The sequence below is a fragment of the Motacilla alba genome, chromosome 3 (genome assembly GCF_015832195.1).
Source record: "Motacilla alba alba isolate MOTALB_02 chromosome 3, Motacilla_alba_V1.0_pri, whole genome shotgun sequence".
In the NCBI taxonomy this organism is placed as follows: domain Eukaryota; kingdom Metazoa; phylum Chordata; class Aves; order Passeriformes; family Motacillidae; genus Motacilla; species Motacilla alba.
Genome location: NC_052018.1, coordinates 21,385,830 through 21,405,243, shown reverse-complemented (window position 1 = coordinate 21,405,243; position 19,414 = coordinate 21,385,830). Strand labels below are relative to the sequence as shown.

At 39.1% G+C, this 19,414-nt stretch overlaps 1 protein-coding gene across 3 annotated transcripts in view; it reads right to left on the bottom strand.

Annotated features, from left to right (window-relative positions):
• Window positions 1-18,496, bottom strand: part of MYOM2 (myomesin 2) — a 75,760-nt gene extending 57,264 nt beyond the window's left edge. For 2 of the 3 annotated variants that reach the window (XM_038131997.1, XM_038131999.1), the window contains exons 1-7: window positions 18,366-18,496; window positions 13,297-13,374; window positions 11,307-11,439; window positions 10,169-10,288; window positions 8,394-8,532; window positions 8,060-8,217; window positions 7,115-7,207 (exon numbers count right to left, since the gene is read on the bottom strand). In XM_038131997.1, the coding sequence (XP_037987925.1) occupies window positions 7,115-7,207; window positions 8,060-8,217; window positions 8,394-8,532; window positions 10,169-10,288; window positions 11,307-11,413 (617 nt within the window). In that variant the 5' untranslated portion in view covers window positions 11,414-11,439; window positions 13,297-13,374; window positions 18,366-18,496. Of the gene's footprint in view, window positions 1-7,114; window positions 7,208-8,059; window positions 8,218-8,393; window positions 8,533-10,168; window positions 10,289-11,306; window positions 11,440-13,296; window positions 13,375-15,605; window positions 15,748-18,365 lie in introns of all 3 variants that reach the window. The other variant, XM_038131998.1, reaches the window with a different exon arrangement.
• Window positions 18,497-19,414: the final 918 nt, after the last annotated feature.

Here is a 19,414-nt window from a genome sequence, read left to right as displayed (position 1 = left end):
TCCAACATATAAGCACTCCCACCCAACTTGGTGACATCTGCAGACCAACTGAGGCTGCACCTGTTCCCCTCATCCACATCACTGATGACAGTATCAAACAGTTCTTGCTCCAGCACTGAGCACTGGGGATCACCACTTCTGACTGGCCACTAGCTGCATGTAATCTCATTCATCACCATTCTCTTGGCTGGATGTTATTTAACAGCTTGTTTCCATGAAGGATTTTAAGGAAATTACAATACCTGTTCCCAGAGCTCTATAAAGCTTAACTGATTCTGGATTTGTTTGAGAGATGTCAGACTTGACAACACTTCTTGGCAATGAATTTTTAAAAGCAGAACATTTTTTTTCACTATCCCAGTTTCACACTGTTTAACACTTGTGTAATAAAATGACAAAAAGCAATATAAAACTGCAGTACAGGACAATTTCCTAAGGCATGTTATGTCTCTATACTAAAATGTGCATAGTTCATGCATTTATCACAGTCTGGTACAGTATCTTACTATAATAAGTTAACAACAAATGAAGAAGCTCAAAAATTTCTTACAAGGGGCATTGCAGAATTAACTGTTCTGAAGCCTTAAGGCATTTTTGTCACTCTGCTATATCTCTAATTTAAAAAACTATATATACAGAACATACAGTAAATAGTGTAAATATAGTACATAGTATATTTAATAACATATATTACATATTAGCAAATTAAACAGCATTCATCCCCAGAAGCTGATCTTGATTGCCCTGATGTTGATGCTTTAGAACACCCCTTGCCAAGCCTTGGTGTGCTCCAGCTCACCAAAAGGATTCCCACACACAGCTCAGGAGATAGCTCTGGATGTCTGGCGGCCCTGTCCTGAAGGGTGAGAAAATTGGTCTATCTCACACCAGGAGATCACTGGTAGAACATGTCTTTAATGTGCTGTGTCAGGCAGAGCCCAGGAGTGCATTTCCTAGGCACTGGTGGCAGGTATATGTCACAGCATGCCCTGCAGTCCTTGTCCCCAGGTACCCGCCCTATAAAGGCTTCCTGCCTTTCAAGCCACAACCCAACCCACATCCTGCCAAAGACCTACAGAGGCACGCAGTGTCTTCCTACCACCTGCAAGCCCAGGTTTCTCCTGATGAAAACCCTGACTTGAGGGATGAGCTAGACCCTCCCAAAGGATGGTACACTTGCCCCTGGCAGGACATTGCTGGGAGAGCCATCCTGTGTATGCTGATCAGGCCTGATCCCTCCCTGGCCTGGACATGACTTAGACAGCACACAGCACCCAGCTCATAAATGAGTGATGAACATTACACCAGCACTGCTGCACTAGGCCATTTCCTCACATAAACAAAGCATTACTTCAAGCTGCTTCACTTCTCTTAAATCCAACTTAACTGCTCTCTAACATTCTGTTGTTCTTATAGAGTGCTAACAACAAAGAAAAAAATCAGCATGGCTTGACTGAGGTTAACTCTGATTAAATCTCACTTTGAACCAGTCATCATCTGCTCTCAGTGTTGACTTCATTTTCCAGTAGAACACCAGATAAAATTGTTAGATAGGAACGAATATCTGTAAGAACTACACAGGACTTAGGATCTAAAGAGAGATTTATTGTAAAAAAAAACAAAAACAGGTGGCCTAAAAGTAATCCAGAAATCCAGTCCACCTGTATTGTGGACTGACTTGGGGTCCCAAACTGTGCTAAACCGCTCAAAGTGTCAGAAATTTGAAGGTGTAAGAACTGCAAAGTTGTCTCCTGAAAATGAAGAAGTAGAATGGCAGATAGCTGATTAACTTTTCAAATGGATATATATCTGCGCTCATCTCAATCCCCTCTCCATAGTTTTGCTCTCCTTAGAAACAGCAAAATACATCTTTTGATGAGCTCTTTCTGTTTGTGATGGTGTCCAAGGTAGAGAAAACATACTATTATATTAAATGTCTCTAGAACAGACAGGAAATTTACTAAGGGTCATATCTTTAGCCAGATGAAGCTCAAAATCTAAATTAAATATTTCATAAAAGTTAGTGATAGGGTTATAATTAATTTTCTCAGGAAGAACATAAGAAGTACTGACCAAATAGCTGACCACATTCTTACAGCATCTTTTGTTTTTTGTGAAGAGAATTTAGGCTCTTACAGTTATTATGAGCACACAATTCCACACACCAGGCACTTAGTGCTATTTAAGAGGTGGTAACAACTCTACCCATTTTCTGTAGCTTCCTGCTTTGAAAGCAATTTATATGTCTTTGCTATGATCACTCCTCTGACTCTCCAGAAGAGAAATAAACCATCTCAGACAGCCTAGTACTCACTGAGGTCCCTTTAAATCTTATATTGGAAATGTAGGGTTTTAGTGGCTAGGAGCTAGACAGCATTTTTGTTTCATATTCCCTATGAAGAAAGTTGGATAGGATGGCAAGTTACATAATGTTTTGACTTTTCTTTTGTGCCAGATAATGCCCAGATGGAGGATTATCCTGGAAATTATCCTTGTATGCTAAAAAAAAAAATCTTAGATTTCCTAAATTGCACTGTAAAGTCCACTGAGTCAAGACCAGTTAGAAACTACATTTGAAGTACCCAGGAGGCAAGGTGTGGTCTAACAGTTATTCTTGTTTTATGATGGAGAATGTGTTTTTCAGCCTTTACAAAGGTCAGATAAAGTATGCATAGAGTACATTTAGAGAGCATAAAATGTGAGTACAGAACTGTATCTGTCCCAAGGTACTAATACTTTTTTGCAAATATTAAATTGCTCTGAATCCACATGAGGTTCTACAGTGCTAATCCTTGTGTGGGGAATATTCCCCAGGCAGATACATCTATTTAAAATGCATATATTCATCCAACTGCCTAGTGTACATTCAAACACGGGAGTTAAGAGTGAAATAGCATCTTTGCCTGAATTAGAACACAGTTCAGTGCATGTAAAGAACACGAGGCAGTATGAAGTAAATTACAGACTCAAAAATTACTCCTTTGAATTCAAATGACAAAATTTTCAGTGTTATGTGACATCAAATTGTGGAAATACTCTGCAGAACTGCCATCTCCTGCCTTGATTCTCCAGTCAGAATGAATCTGACTGATTCTTTTTCTTTGGTTGGATTTCATGTTTAGGGAAGAGGGACCTCTGTTGTGAGGTGGCCATTTCCTCAAGCCCGCAACTACAGCAGCTTATAGGGGACGGTGACTGACAAGTCAGAAGATCACAGATTTGGGGCTGTTTACCTTTCAGCAAGGAAAGGCGAGCAGTGCACCATTTTGCTGCTTGTACAGCCACTGATACTGCAAACCTGCAGAACCCAGGGAGCTGCAGTCCATCACCCACCCACCTTGCACAGCTCAAAGGCTCTGCGGGCTCCGCCGGAGGATTGCCTTTGTCTCGGCACCTCGGCTCCGCTCCGCTTCCCCCTCCGGCGGAGAAAGGGCACGCCTCGCTCTCTAGCTCTCCAGATTAAATCATCTCAAGCCTTTTGTGCCTAATCAAACTAAAATAGCACTCTACTGACCGCACAGGGTCATTTGTTAAATGAGAATAGCTAGGGGAGAAGGTTCATTCAATTTTTAAGCTTTCCTTTTTGAAGCGGTGCCGGTGGAGCTGGCGCGGCGGAGCAGGGCTGGCTCTGCCTGCAGCCAGCAGGAGTTACACTGCACTCTGCCGGCTCCGCCGCACGCTGCTGCTGCTGCTGCTGCTGCAAACCTGCTCCTCCGCCACTGCTCAGCCTGGGACTTCATCTAACAGGAAAGGGAAAGGGCCCTAAGAAAAGGCAAAATGCTGTCAGACCTTTAGCCCTATTCATATGAATCTGTGTAGCCACGCCACAGTGACAGCGCCCTGGAATGTCGAATGTCCTTCCCTGCTCCTACCGCCCAGCTCCCGCTCACTGAGGGGCGGCAGTCAGGAATGCCCACAGCGAGGAGCATCCCGCTGTCTCCTCTACACACCAGCCAATGTGGCTGGGAATATAACACAGTCCATCGCGCCTAAATAAAACCAAGTGATACATTTAATAAGCCTTCACGGTAAGCAAAGAAAAAAAAAAAAGCCCAACTCTGTTGCTGAACAAGTATTAGCAACCAAGAAGTTAAAAATGCTACAATTGTTAACTACTAAGATATTCACTAAGACAGAAAATATTTTTCAGCTATTTCACAAAGCAACGGCCACCCTCATCTTGACTACCACTGATACAGAAATCTTTTCTTGTACTAGGTACCTATCCATAGTTAAATTAGGAGAGCTAAAAAATACATTTTAAACAAACCCACACATTCTCAGACACGTATGACTTATTTGAACTACCAAGAGCTTTCCCTCCAAGGATTCCTCTCAGTCTCCTCCTAATAACCTATCAGATGTGAGTTGAAAGATGGGATGAGCCACTACCCCAGTGCATATCACTTCTGCAATCATTATGAGATCTGCAAAGAACAGAATCAAACTCTAAACTCCTTTTCTTCACTGCTCAAGGGAGATCTTGAGCTCAAATTCCGATTTGAAAAAGTTTAAAAAGAGAAAGAAAGAAACACTATATGATCATGATAGCCCTGAATGCATGCAAAGAATGTGGTAAATTGAGAATGTAGCATCTTAAAAAATATGAGACAGAGAAATTAAAATTATCTGGTTACTGTATAGGCTTATGGGTTCTGGAGAACAGCAAACAGTGGGGGATGAAATTGTGTCCAGTTACTACTTTAAGACAACAAGGTGACGGTAAGGTTTCGGTGCCTCAAGAATGTTTCCACTGGGCTCAGGGAATACTCATAGGAATAAATATCACACTTACATCAGAAGGAAAAAGTTCACTCCCTGGGCTTCGCTGAAGTGCTAGAAAAGTAGCCAAGAAATTCCAAGGCCATTCTGAGGGACTGTGGATAAGATTACATTCAGCTCAGCACTTTAGTATGAACAGCTGAGAAGAGCACAGAAGTGGATAGGAAGAAACTCCTGATGGCTCCACCTCCCAGAGGAACAAATTATTCATAAAATACAAAATGTAAGTGCACAAAGATATTAATGGAAGATACAGAATTAATTGATACGTTTGTATAAAAGCATTAATAACTTAGATATTTTAAGCATTATCTATGCATCTATTTCTTTCAATACGAGATATGCTTAATTATGCTCTAAGAAAATGCTCTTCCATTTCCTGCATGTCCATCTTCTGTGTTTTTAGGACAGAAAATGCAGCTGATGACCAAATTTTGAAATAAAATGGATTAGCAATAAAAAAGGAATCTAATTAGACTTTTTAATTTAATAAGCTCTATAAATCATAGCCATCCCCAAGTATTATTTTAAGTGTAGAAGGGTAATTTGTGGCAGAGCAGCCAGGAATCTTTAGGTGGCAAAAAGACCACACTGCCAGATGTAATGAAAGAGAAATGGAGCAAAGATCTCTGAAGATGGCAGCTTGGCTAATGTGAGGGAGTCTGCATGAGTACATACAGGTCTGGGACTAGTAGGCAGGGGGTGGGGAAACCTGAGTGGGTGCCAATAAATGACTCTGTGGTATGTCTGAAGTTGCCTGAAATATGGCTGGGTATTACACTCCCAAAGCTGTTTGTGTCTACATGACTGATAACCAGCAGAGAAAAGAAATAAAAATCCTCAAGAGCATGGAAGCCATTATTACCCTTCAGCTTCATGGTTACAGGTGCTCAGAAAGCACATCAGAACTGATTCTCATTTCTTCTAAAAGCTATTCACTACCAAAATGTCACAAGGGGACCTATATACTACATAACTGGCATCCGGAGTCACCAAGCAGTTCCTCAGGAGTGCTAACCAAGGGAAATAAACAGTCACAGTCACTCACCATCAGGAAGTGACCAAAGTTTCATCTCCTGACTGCCACTCACACATATCCAGACAAAGAGGAGAGTTTTCCATTTCCCTGCTAAAAGGGAGAGGAGTGCAAAAGGACAAGCTGGTTTTATATTTTAACCTCCTGCTATTATTGTCAAAAGTAATCTTGATAGGAAGAAACAGTGGCATGAACAGATTCCATGGGTACAGAGAGCAGTTAGCAAGCATGGCCTGGGGGTAGAAGACTGAGTGCCTTTGAAGCATCTTAGGAAGAAACAATCTGGTGATTCTTGCTGCCAGGTTCTGTACAGGGATGGATTTCTCCCATCCTGAGCTATGAAAAGGTTGAGGGCTGGGCTGGACTTGGCTGCAGGATGACAAAGGCAAGTAGTCTTTCCCAAAGACAGAGGAAATGATGCCCTTATTTTCTGTACTAATGCCACAAGGCTGTGCTCAGGGCTGCTTCCACTGCTGACAGATGGAGACAGGGTAGAAGATTAAATGTTTGGCCAGCCAAGTGTTAGCCACAAATATTCCAGCAGTTTCAGCACAGCTGATGCTCATGCTCTGGAGAAATTAAAAGGGGTTTCTGTCTCTGCTCTAGATATTATTTTTCTATTTAAATATTGTAGCAATTTCTTCATTTTATTTGGGTTTTTGTATTTTTTAAAAAGCATACACCAAGTCACATGTAGCATTTCAATTGTTTCAGAAAGCGTGGGATTAGTTTATGGGAAACTGTTTTACCCAAGCATGTTCTATATCACAAAGTTTACATTATGAAAAAATAAAATTCAATTAATTACAACCTTTTAAAAAAGTGATTTACACTTCCTTACTTTCTGGAAGAAAAAAAGAAAAGGAGATGAAAAAGTAAGCAGGACCTAGCATATAGTAAAACAAATACCGTGTATCCCTGCCCTGCCCAGTTATAATTTTGTTTACCTAAAAGAGCTTCCTCATGGCAAGAACATATAATTTTCCACTTCAATGCTGAGAAGATATAATTCTAATAAAAAAAGAACTACCATTTTTCAGCTACTTGCATCTTCTTTTTATATCTCATAGATTGCTGAAGTTAATGAATACAAATATCTAATTTATCATTTGATTTTCATAATCTAATATTCAGGTACTCAGTGAACCTTCTCCAGCCTAAAAGTGCGTACCAACAGAAAAGTGTGCTGAATTAAACAATTCTCTTACAGCCTTTGTGTGAATTTTTAATTTTATTTGATATAAAATACTTTATATAGAGTATAAGAAAGCTGGTTTATTCCCCAGAAAGATTTACCTGTTTATATGTAACACATGTACTCCATATTTGCTTTCAATTCTGTACTTTGTTGGATCACTTGCAGGAGAAATCAATTCCTCATTTTTGTACCTGACAATCAAGAAAAAAATAAATCTTATAAATATCAGCAACTATTCCTTAATCTGGTAGATCTTTGGATCAAGATATCATTTACTATCATCTGAACTCTCTCTACTTGCACAGAGTATTTTCCAGCACATATGGATAGATACATATTGGGCCATGAAGGTAAAGCAGGACCATCATAGCAGCAAGGAAGTGGAAAGAGAAGATGTGCACTCAATCTAGAAGATGAGGAAAAGAAGTAAAGAGAAGATGGCATGGAGTTTGAACTTTCAAATCCACTAACCCTGACACAAGATGGGAAGCAAATTTTATCTTGCACCACAGTAAAACACTTCAGCACAAAAAAAAGGGGAGCAGCAACAGAATTATTCCTCATGTTAGGTCTTTACAGTCCAGCCTGAGGCTCTCATGTATACAGGACAGCACCTGTCCAGAGAGGAGGGCAGCTGGAAGGACCTTTATATCCTCCTCTATGACCACAGATACGGCCCATGACAACAGCGGTGCCGTGTGCATTTACCCAGGCTTAGAAAGTAGCCTGTGAGTTCTGTGTATTTTGCCACTTGCTACTTTGTGTTCAGGAAACTCAATGGCCAGAAAGACTGGAATGCCTTCCACTGTCTGCCTTCTGAAATGCTTGAGTTTGTTTCTCACATTGCACGGGGCCACTCAGCAAGTTTTCCTCCCACTCCTTCCACTGCAGTATCAACTGCTACGATCCAGCACATCTAGGAGGATTATAAAGGGGATTTAACAAAGCCATTATATACATGACACTTATCAGTTATGGCATAACTTTCAAATGAAAAAAGCTTAACAACATTTTTAGAGGGCTAGGAAAGGCCAGTCTCTTACCATTGTACAACAGGCGTTGGAAATCCTTGTACAGTAAAGCAAAGGCTCACAGACATCTTTTCCCAGATGGTGTGAGACCTCAGGCGCACTAGAATTTCAGGGGCTCGACTTATTCTTTCTTCAATGATATGTCTTTCCAGAGCCATATTTTCTTCTACCTATTAAACATGGGAAAAGAAAAGAAGCATCTGGCACCAGACTCAAATAGGGTAGGAGATCCAACCTTAAATTCACAAAAAGATGTTTAATCATTACTCATATTTTAAGTACAGGCCTAAATTTCAGTCCATCTTGTAATTGTTTTTGCATAGGAGCAAAAAGATTCAGCAGGTACCATTCTTTGCACAGCAAGTCTATCCAGATGTTCTCGAGCACGGTGCCTGGCAGTGTGAATCTCTTTTTCCAAAGCAGACAACTCACTGGCAAAACGGATTCTTTTCTCATCACTTACATGAGACTTTTGCTCATGACTCCTGTGGGACAAGAAAAAAAATCAGATAACCACTGTGAAGGTTTAAGTTTGTCGCTCATACACTTCAGGCAACCAAGGGCTGTGAAACCATATCAGTAGGAGGTAAAATTTAGGTTAGGAATCATTCTTTGCATCTATCTGCATATCCTGAGTTTGTGAAATCATGTGAACTTTCTTCATATTCTTTCCCCCTGTATTTGTGGAGCCATATCTCTAAGTCTTGAATTCTGCTATGGTCACATTGACATGGTTCCCCACAGTCCTCTGGTGATCAAGATCAAGAACGTGCCTAGCCTCCTTCTGGACCCCAATTTTTCTTCCCATGGACACCAGAAGGCAGAGGAGTGAAGGCAAGATCTGTGCCTGTTTACAACCTTTTAAAAGTTGTGCCCAGCTTACATAGTACCCTTCACTTCAGAAGCTTTAGAACCTGGGAGCTCTTGTAGCTCCACGGGCTGTATCATCTGACCTCACCTGAAAGATACAGACCAAGGAGTTCACAAGGATCTGATGAACAGTTGCATGCAAAAAAAGCTGTCCCTTGACAAGGATGAGCAGGAAGTATTATAGAAACTACCAGGAAAAATGTAAAGTTTGGAAAAAAATTGTGAGTTGTTCCCTGAAAACCTAATTCCACAGATTTTTCAGAATTCCTAAAAATACCCCAACTCATAAGTGTTTTTAGGAGGAGCTAGCTCAGTTTCCTTTGTTCATGCTGATTCAGTAAACATGCTGATTCTCTTTTCTTTCCCAGGACAAAAGAAGGTAGTGAATATCAGATATTTCTAACATGTCTGTCAATATAGTCAACATATGGCAAGACTCTGAAAGCATAACCCAGATAAGAAAACTTCCACAAAATTCAGTGAATCAAGATATTATTTGTCTGATACTTTAAAAAATAATTGTTTGTACCTATCATTTCAATGTACTTTAAATACCAGCCATATCTTGCCATTTTTTTTATATTGCCGAATTTTAAAACAGTTTTTAAAACCTAAAATAAATTATACAAAATCATTTGATTTTCCTAGAGATTTCTCTTCTGTGGTTATATATTTCAAACCAATCCAAGTACCAGAACCATACAGATGTGTATGATTTGCACAACATATTTTCTACAAACACAGCAGAATTCCTCCTTGTAATATAAATCCTCTGTGTCTTTGGTGCTGTAACTGTAGAGCAAAACAGAGCAGAAACAATAAAATTCACTAAGGAGGATTTTGTCATCAGCATGGTTACTCTGGGATACCTTATCAAGGCAGTAACTGAGACATGACAGTAAACCCTTTTGATATTCAGGAAAGAATTTAAAACATTTTAATTGATCCAAATTAGAAATTTAGGAATAGTAGAGTAGTTCTATTGAAAATGAGTTCTGGGTACCAGGTGGATTCTAATTTATTTTTGGTTTAAAGCTGTTTTCAAGGGTCAGAGTGGGGACCAGGGGAACAACTCTGGGTTGAAATATGAGACTGAAAGTGACACTCAGTCATTTAGTGTTCCAGCCAAAATAGATTAGTGAAGAACAGTGACAGAGAAGCCTCCAGTCTTGTCAACTCTGAAAAGAGCCCTGGAAAAAGAGTTGGGACCAGAGCCACTACACAGGTCAGAGTGGACCAACAGAGCTTTACCTTTTCCTGGATTCCTGCATTGCTTCATGCGCCAAGGTGCGTGCCCTCCTGGCACAGAGTCTACACGTGGTTTTGCCCAAGCCAGATGATTCATAATAAGCAGCCTGCCTGGAAGCAGCCCTTCAAATATAAAAGACATTGTTATAACCCAGCAATTCAGGTAAAACATGAACTCACAAATGTCAAAGAAATTACTTTGAGCTCAGTGAACTGAGCATCATGACTGAGCACTGTTCAGCAAGAAATCTTTGCATTCTCTCTGACTGCACTAAGTGGTGATTGTTGCTTGTCATTCCAGGGCTTAATGCCCATCGTCTGTCACTGGGGTCATTAGGCATTTTTATTTCATTCTATTAAATTTATATTTATTTCAGTCTTCAATCATTCAGGCGTGATGATAGCATTTCAGTGAACCGCAAGGGTACCAGACTGTCTAATACACAAATCATAGAGATTCCCCAGAGCATTGTCTGTTTCAAATTATTCCTGCTTTTCTATATTTCACAGATCTTTCTGCGACTTTCATCTTTCATAAGGGAAACTGGATCAGCTAGACAATTACTAATTACTAAGTAGGGAGAACGGCGATTCTGAAGCAACCACAATACAAAGTTTCAGGCTTTGAGATACAAAGAATGTGCATTTTCTGGTTAAAACTCTGAGATTTCAAATTAGAAGCATTAAGCTTTCATTTAAATTTAAAAAGGAAATTGAATCACAAAAACTATAATAAGTTATAGCCAACTTCAGGAGAAGGAATATCATCATGTCATACAGAAGAATGGGTAAAAAGATGCTTCTATAACTTACAATAAATTTCAGGGCAATTTTTCTAAAGTCAGAGTTTCAATTTTAGCCTACAAGGAAGAATTTTAAATTTAGAGGTACCAAACAGGACAGATCCTAAGCTAAAAGGTCTGTGTAGGTATCTGGCAATGTTGCTAGGAAGTTTAGCTATGTTGGTGGGAGACTACAGACTCCCAAGGAGCATGCCAATGGAAGGAAGAGGAAAACTATCATTCTGTATAAATCCCTTTTTTTTTTTTTTTTGTGGTGGAGGGGAAAGGTAAGTATCTTTATTCTAAGAACTGACTACCCAAAAGAGAGACCTGCCTATGCTCAAATACACAGCACTTACTTTCTTGCTGCATATTCTTCCAGTACATATCTTGTCTGAATGTTGCGATAGGACTGATCAAAGTGCTTGTGCCTCCTCTGGTAAAATGGCACTGCTATTGAAGACATACTTCCTCTGTGACAGCCAGTAATTCCTGCAGAGAGTGAAGTTAGCCATATATTTAGCCATGCACGCATGTAGCCATATATTTCAGACTCTTTGGTTTGATATTTTTTTGATATGTAGACATGTGTGTGAATGTGTTGAAATGTAGAAAATTGCACCCATTTGTGACAAATAGAGCCATCAGTCACACACGTGGGTACCTCCAGCTGTATCTTATCAGTCGTGCAGTGTGAGCTACGGAATCTTAGAAAATAGCGTAAAAGATATTTCACCAGATCATTTTTCTCCTTCTTTGCAGATGTCATTTAACGCCTCCAGAGAAATTTCCAGGGATGGAAATTTGACAGTTTTTTGGCCATTGTTAGACATTTCAGCTCTCTGCTCTTCAAACCTTTCACTTTTTCCACTTTGGCAATTTATGCTCGCTATGTTTTGTTCAATTCACCATGACAACAAATAGACAGTATTCGCTCACTCTTGTACCGGCCTGTTGAAGATTTTCTTTACTTTTCTTTCCTGCTCTCTTCTTTAAACTCAACGAAGCTGGCTCATGCAATCTTTCCTCATGGACTATAAATCATTCTGGTTTCCTTCTTGTGGACTTTCTCCAAAGCATGGCATAGTTTTTGATCAATATTTGGATAGAAGTTTCTAAGAAACATTCAGGGTGCTCCTAGAAGCAGTGTGGGGGACAAGAGCACGTTTCCCACTGAGTTAGAGCTAAGCAGACTAACAACTGCATTATTAAAAGGACATGGAGATGCCTACATCCCTTTGTGCTCATTAGGAATATGATGACAACTTCCTGCAAAAGTGGGGAAAATCACGAGCCATGTTGTGAGTAGGTGCCAGCTTGTATAACTGCAGTCTCGGGGGGGTATGAGGTTCTCTAATCCTGGGCCATTAGTCCCGAACAGTGCTGAGGGATCCCAACTGAACAGCCAAAACCTCCCCCACAAGGCACCTACACTCCAGTGACAACAGAAGCAATCTCCCAGTGTAAGTCTATAAAGCAGAAGAAGATTTATCCAAGTAAATTACTGCAGTAACATCCAATACCCTACTAAAAGCTGAGGGGAGCATCCCTGTTGTTATGCTCCCTGTAGGATGGAGGCTGCCAGCTCCATGCTAGCACCCAGGGTGCTGAGGCACAGCCTGGGATCCACCTCAGGGAAACCACAGCAAGTGAAGCAACACCAGCTCACCCAGGGAACACATTAAGAGTGTGTCAGGGTCCTGAGGACAGCAATGAACCTGACTGTCCCAGCCCAGCCTCCTCCAGAGTTCCTCCTACCCTGCCCACAGCCCAGGACCCTATGTCAGTCCCCAGGGCCATCAGTTTCTGCCCCAGAAATGACACAGAAAAACCAGTCTCCAGCTCCCCACAGCCTGGCCCTGCCTGGATGTAGACCATGCAAGAAGAACCTGCCTCAGACCCTCATCGAAAGTCCAAATTTGTAAAAAAAAGTCACATAAATAAGCAGCATCATGATGTATATCAAATGAAAGCTCAAAGGAGTTTGAAAAGAAATCTTATAAACTCATTTAGATAAAACATTTAACAAGTTAAAATGACAGTTAATATATACCATATTTCCAGCATATAGTATTCATCAAAAAAAAGGAAATGCTAGTAGTCATTGGTTAAGTAGAGTAAAAAACTCCGTGTCTGATTGTTACTTGCAGATAGTCAAAAGCAGAGTCAGGTGCTCCCAAATTATGATATTCTCTTATCAGCTACTTTTGCTTTTCCAAGAAAAAGTAAGGAGCAAACAGTAAGTATATTTAATAGAAGTCACATCTTCTTTTAAAATGTTCAGAGATCTAAAGAGTTTTTTACAATTTATCACCTCATAGCTGCAGCTTCTGCATAACTTACAGTTACCTTTTCAGTTCTTTTCCAAGATACGAGAACAACCAGTCACAGGTTCAGTAATGAGAGCTTTAGGCAAAGCACAAGATGCTGCAAAACAAAAATTAAACAGGTTTACATTATTACTATGGGGCATTGAAGAAATATATTGCCACATCTATCTAGAAATTTGAAAGTTAGCATGACCCAAGTTAGTTGAGCGCCTCACAGAGATGCTGGCTCAGTAAGATGACCTCATACAAAGCTGAGCTGACATGGACTCCTCATGGACCCATTAACCCATCATATGACAAAATATTTCGGTTACATGAGCAGAGTTGCACAGACCCACGAGCAGCCTTGGCTTCTCCTAGTTTTGATATCTGTACATCGTGTGATTCTACATCTGCACACATCGAGCACTGGTTTTCTTCCTGCTGTCTAACTGTGTAACTATTGTGTATATGACACTGGATTTCCACATTAGTTCATATGTTAACTGACAATTAATGGTATAATTTACCCTTTTTTCTATTTTTAATTAGACTTTTTGCCTAAATGAAAGTGCAAAAGACAAACACAGGGTAAGCTCACTCCACTGTTAAGTACTACTCCTGTTCACATGGGGTCAAGTTAAATAATTGTGTGAATTTATCAACATGCAATGTAAATGTTGCTATGTATATAATTCACACTGAGATCCACTTTATAAGTATTGCAGATTAATACCCATTTATCTGGATAGATCAGTCTAAGTTATTTTCATTTTTGAGAGAGGAGAAAACACCATTGTCATTTACAGTCCAACCTTTTTCACTAAATGTAAAATTTACATTTTAATTAGTGTATTTTCTTCTATTTGTCAGCACCCAGGACTCCTCAAATTTTCGTTCATATATTTTTCACATTTACCCAAACACATCTAGCATAGAAACAAGGGTAGCCATCCACTCACATCCTTCATACAAGTAATTAACAGAGCTTTTTAGCAGCCAGACTCACTTTGCCTTCTGTTAACACAGAGGGGAGCTGCCTGGCAACAATTCCAAATGTAATAATAATAATAATCAGTTAATTACAACAACATTTTCAGACTATGTATTTAATACTTAATAGTGCTGCAAAGTATCAGAAGAGCAAAATCGAAGTCCCACTGTCAAAATAGTATGTAGGGTATTGACCTCCTGATAAAAGAAGTTTATACTGTATTCCTAGGAACAATATGTTGACTGTTTTACCAGTTTTCCACTGATACACATTTATATGAGATTTTTGAAATATATTCTAATATTTAGACAACCTACCACTAAGACAGTTAGAGAACATGATATGATGATGATAGCTTAACCCCAGTGAATTTATTGATTTAGATGAACCAAAATTTTATTAATGACAGAGAGAGACCAAGTTATATTGTCAAGTGAATTGGTAGAACTGACTCAAAAGTGACATGAGGGAAGTGGTCGAATAACAACAACAACAAAAAAGCATCAGTCCAGAGAGAGAAAGACAAATTATTTATCTGAATGATTACAACTAATTAAAAGCTCAAGTCTTATTTACCAAGTTCTACCACAAGAATTTCGGAGGCGTTGCTGAAATACATGGCCTGTGTGTCATAAACAGTTGTTGAGTTACATCCATGTACATCCTATGAATGACCCTGCATTTCAAGAAAAAGACTTAGAATTATAGGAAAAAGATGATCCTAAAACAGTTGGTGTCTCATCTGACCTTTACATTGTTAGTGCAATGTAGCATCATTGTATTCCTTTCTTTTCAATAGTATTATTATTATTATTCCTATTTGTTTCTATGACTGAAAATGCTGGGGACATCAAAAGGATCTGAAGTTCACTAATCTATGTGCTGAATAAACCACTCAGAAAATTATTAAACACAAATAAAAATATTACCTCAGCCAAAATGTCATTAAGGATTAATGACATCAACCCCAGGTGACTTAGACTATTCAAGTCAGTTTACAAAAACATACATTTCTTCATGCTTTGTAGCATGTATATAACAATTTTTACTTGACCATGAGTAAAAGGCCAAGCTCCCAGGTCAGGATATGCATAGTTCTGTGACACAGTAATACTGATCTGAATAGAAAGCCATAATCTAGGACCACGTGGCGAGGGGCCACATTCTTGAGCAGAGAAGCCAAGGGTCTGATATAAACATTGTTAGTCTGATAAGTGAGTTAATTTAAGATTTAAAGGACAAGCAGTAAATTGTAGCATGATCATTTACATTGCCTCAGAGAGCAGGCACACAACCAACTAAATTGATGGATGGCTTGACAAATGCCATGGTAAGAAGAACATGGCTACACTCACCATAGATAGATAACTTGCACTCCCAGATTCAGAGGGCTCATGTCATGAGCAATGCACTGTACAGCATGTATTTTCTCAGCCTGACCTGTCAGTGCTATACCATGCAACATGCACTTCTGTGCTCATCGCTGTTCCTGGCCATCTGCAGAAGTGCCAAAAATTATTCATGAGTTCTTGCCTGTCCTCACGTAGGCAGAAATTTCTTTGTCCATTTGCACTGATTTGAGGGTTTGTCCTGCTTTTCCCACAACTTAAACATTTTTTTCTCTACCTGTCTCTTGTTCTGCTAGCTGTTCCCCACATTGTTCAAAGTTAAATGTTCTCAGAAAGCTGCCAACTTATATTTTTATGGTGTGTAAAAGCCCTTGAAATTTTACTGATAAAACATATTTAAATTCATATCACCTACATGCCATAATGAAAGATAGAAAAAAAACTTCACCTTCTATTAATTGCTTCTAACAACCAGTATAAAAAATTACCATACTGCCTCAAAAAATATGTGATCCTGTCCAGATGGTTATATCCATGCTGTAGAGATTGCAGACTTAATAACATATTATCATTTTCTCCCATAAACTGAATTTGGTGGAAATCTTGTAAAACCATCATGAGTCATTATGCAGCTCTAGACACTGCAGTCTAAACAGAACGGTATGGAGAGGGTAATTCTTCTCCATTTTGATAAGAAACTAATTTGATAAAAAAACACTTTGACAAAATTCCTAATATGTCTCTCCAGTCTTTTTTTCTCTGAACACATGTGTATATTTAGATCTTCCACAGAAAATTACGTTTTGTGAATGAAAAATCTACTCAAATGTACTGTCATTTTAAAATGTTTCAGGCCTTCCATTGAAGATCTTGTTCAGACCACATAAGAATTCAGTTTTAGCTCTTTTTTTACAATAGAACAAAAATGCTCATCATTAAAAAAATAATCATATGGAACTCTCACTTGCTTACTCTGCTGAATTCCAGACATCATTCAGCAAGCTTGAACACTTTTTGTGTTTTTCTTTTTGATTTCTTTAGCTTCATCATGTTTAGTCTTATGTTTTACCGACTGCACCTCCTTTTCATGGAAATAGTATTTTCCTCATTTCACCAATTGGTTTAAACAGATTCACAAAATCACCAATTGGTTTATACAGATTCACAAAATCCCCCAAAATGCATGCATTGCTTTTTTTATTAAACATAAATTAAAAAGAAAAAAAAAGAAAAAAAGGGAAAAAAGAGTTCTCTATTTCTACTTATCTGAATACCCAATAAAGCAACATTTTCAAGCAGCTGACAGTACCAGCCATCACAGATCTGTCTATCATTTTTACTAATTTCATATGTTCTGAATAAGTCGACTTTCAACATTTCCCAACATCAAATGATACTGTTTTCAATGACATACAGGTAGATTCAGCAGTTTAAAAATGCAATTATTTCACTATAGCACATCTATGATTAGTTAGATTGAACACCTTGACTTTGTAATAGTCCCTGGAATGGCTTGCTGAATGGCTTGCTGAATGGCTTGCTTCACACTCTAGCCAGGACAGTTAGTGTGGAGGTAATTTGAAATATATAATGGGTAGTCACAGTCATATCTCCAACCCTTGATAGGGACCCTTGCTCTGTGGAGGTGAGCAGCAGGCATGCTGCATGGGTACCCTTCCCTCCAGCAAGGTAATTGTTGTGGAGGGAAGCACCAGATCCTGTATTTTAATGAGTCTATATAATAATGTAATTTTGCATTTTCTGTGACTCTCATGAAGGAGAGGAGTGGAAGCTTCCAAACTGAATTTCTTTCCATATCTCTAATAGAAATTGAACAGTATATATCCCAGGTAGGGTACTAATGTGGATGTTACCTTGTGAATTCATGATCATACAAGACTGGGAATTAAATGAGGCTAAATTTGCCTGGATCCTTGCCACCCTAACATTCCAAATGTTCAAACATGTTCTGATAAAGTTTGAAGACTTCCATTCACTTGGAAAGTGTATTCTCTCCCTTCAACTGGACAGCTAAGAACGCTGGACAGTGAGATGCTAAAAATCATTTGCCACCATCCCAACATTCATTATCTTTCATTATGGTACTTTTATTGGCTCATAGGCATTATCAACACACAGGCATAATTTCAAGAGCATGAACTTGATTTCCTAAGACTCTATCAGTGGTATTTAACTGGAATTTTTATGTGGCCCAGAACATATCACTTATTTTAGAGCAATACAGGCACCAGAAACACATCTTCTGGGAACATGTACTTGAAAGCACGACAGACACAAAATAAAAGCAGATTTTTTTTTCCCTACCTACATCCCATTCTTCAGAAGGTCAAATAGTTTTGCAAGCTACTATAGGATTTGATGCTTAATTATTTACACACAGACTTCAGAAAAAATCATACAGTATAAGCACACAAGAAAGTGGCATTGCCAATATTTGTGCAATTGGACAAGCATATACAAGAATAGACCTATGGATTTCTGCAATGTAGTTCTTTATATACAGAAAGAAACAGAGGGAATGTAATACACAATAAAATCAAGGTGACTATGACTATGGACAGGACAAAACAATTTTCGTTCTGTTTTTGTTTTTGTTTTGCTTTTCATGAATCATTTTGTGTCCTACTTGTCACTTTTTTTTCCCTGAGGAAAGTATTTTTTTTTTACAGGAAAGCACTCAACCTCCTCCTACAAGCACTCTCATTTGTTCCATACAAGAAAAACATGGATAGAAAATTGACTTACCTAGGGAGATGGAAAAACTGTAAAGCAGAGAGGAAGACCAGCCTTTCCCAGCTTAGCAAACACTGCCCAAGGAAAACAAATAATTCTCCTCTCTAAAGGCTACTGCCCCTTCACTCCTATTTAAGGGCAGATGCAGTGCTATATTTAGAACTAACCAAGTGATTCTCCCAAAACTGGGGTCAGCCTAATACGTAATAAGGGAGTGATAAAAAAGCAAAAGAAAAGCATTAGCCTATATGGAGTTTAATACTGAATTTTAATAAAAGAGAAACCTTATTCATTAAAAAAGCAGTTGCTTATGTTAAAAGTGGGGTTTCTTTCCCCAGGAACACCAAGCACATGAGAAGCAATTGAATGCCAGGAAACAGTTTAAACTTTTTATTTAGAAAAGTTTGAAGTTTTAAAATAAGCAGTAACTTAGAAGACCAGTGAGGAGATATAAACTCCAGAATATTATTAGTAGAGACATGACATCCCCTTGGTGCTTCGGGCTGTAAAGTGAGCCTCCCTATTGCTTCCTTAAGAGCTCTCTGCATGTGAGAATGTCTGCAACATATGAAGGCATACCAGTTGTATAAAATCCGTATCATTTCCATCTCTATTACATCAGTTGTCAATCTGAGAGAGATTTTTCTATATCTTATAGGTAAAGTAGAAGGAATTTTAAATGCATAGATACATAAGCATGCAGAGGAAAAAATACAGACAAAGCAGTCAGCTCTGTGAGACCTTGGTGGCCCCGATGGTTCCCGATTATTACTGACTAAAATGGATGCTTGCTGCCTGTAGGGCTCCTAGGTTTCTGTCCAGAAGCTGCAAGGCACCACTGTGGTGGCTCTGACATGTCCAGATGGCAGGGAGCAGCAGCACTGGCTCTGCAGAGCTGGTAAGCTTGGGATCATTCTGCCCCATTCTGGTGAGAGACAGCTCCACAGGGACTGCAGGAGTATGGGGGAAGGGAAGGAAGGGCAGGACCTCTCACAAGGCTTTGTGACAAGCATGAATAATTAATCACCTTCCTCTTATTCTTTCTGGAAATAGGACAACAT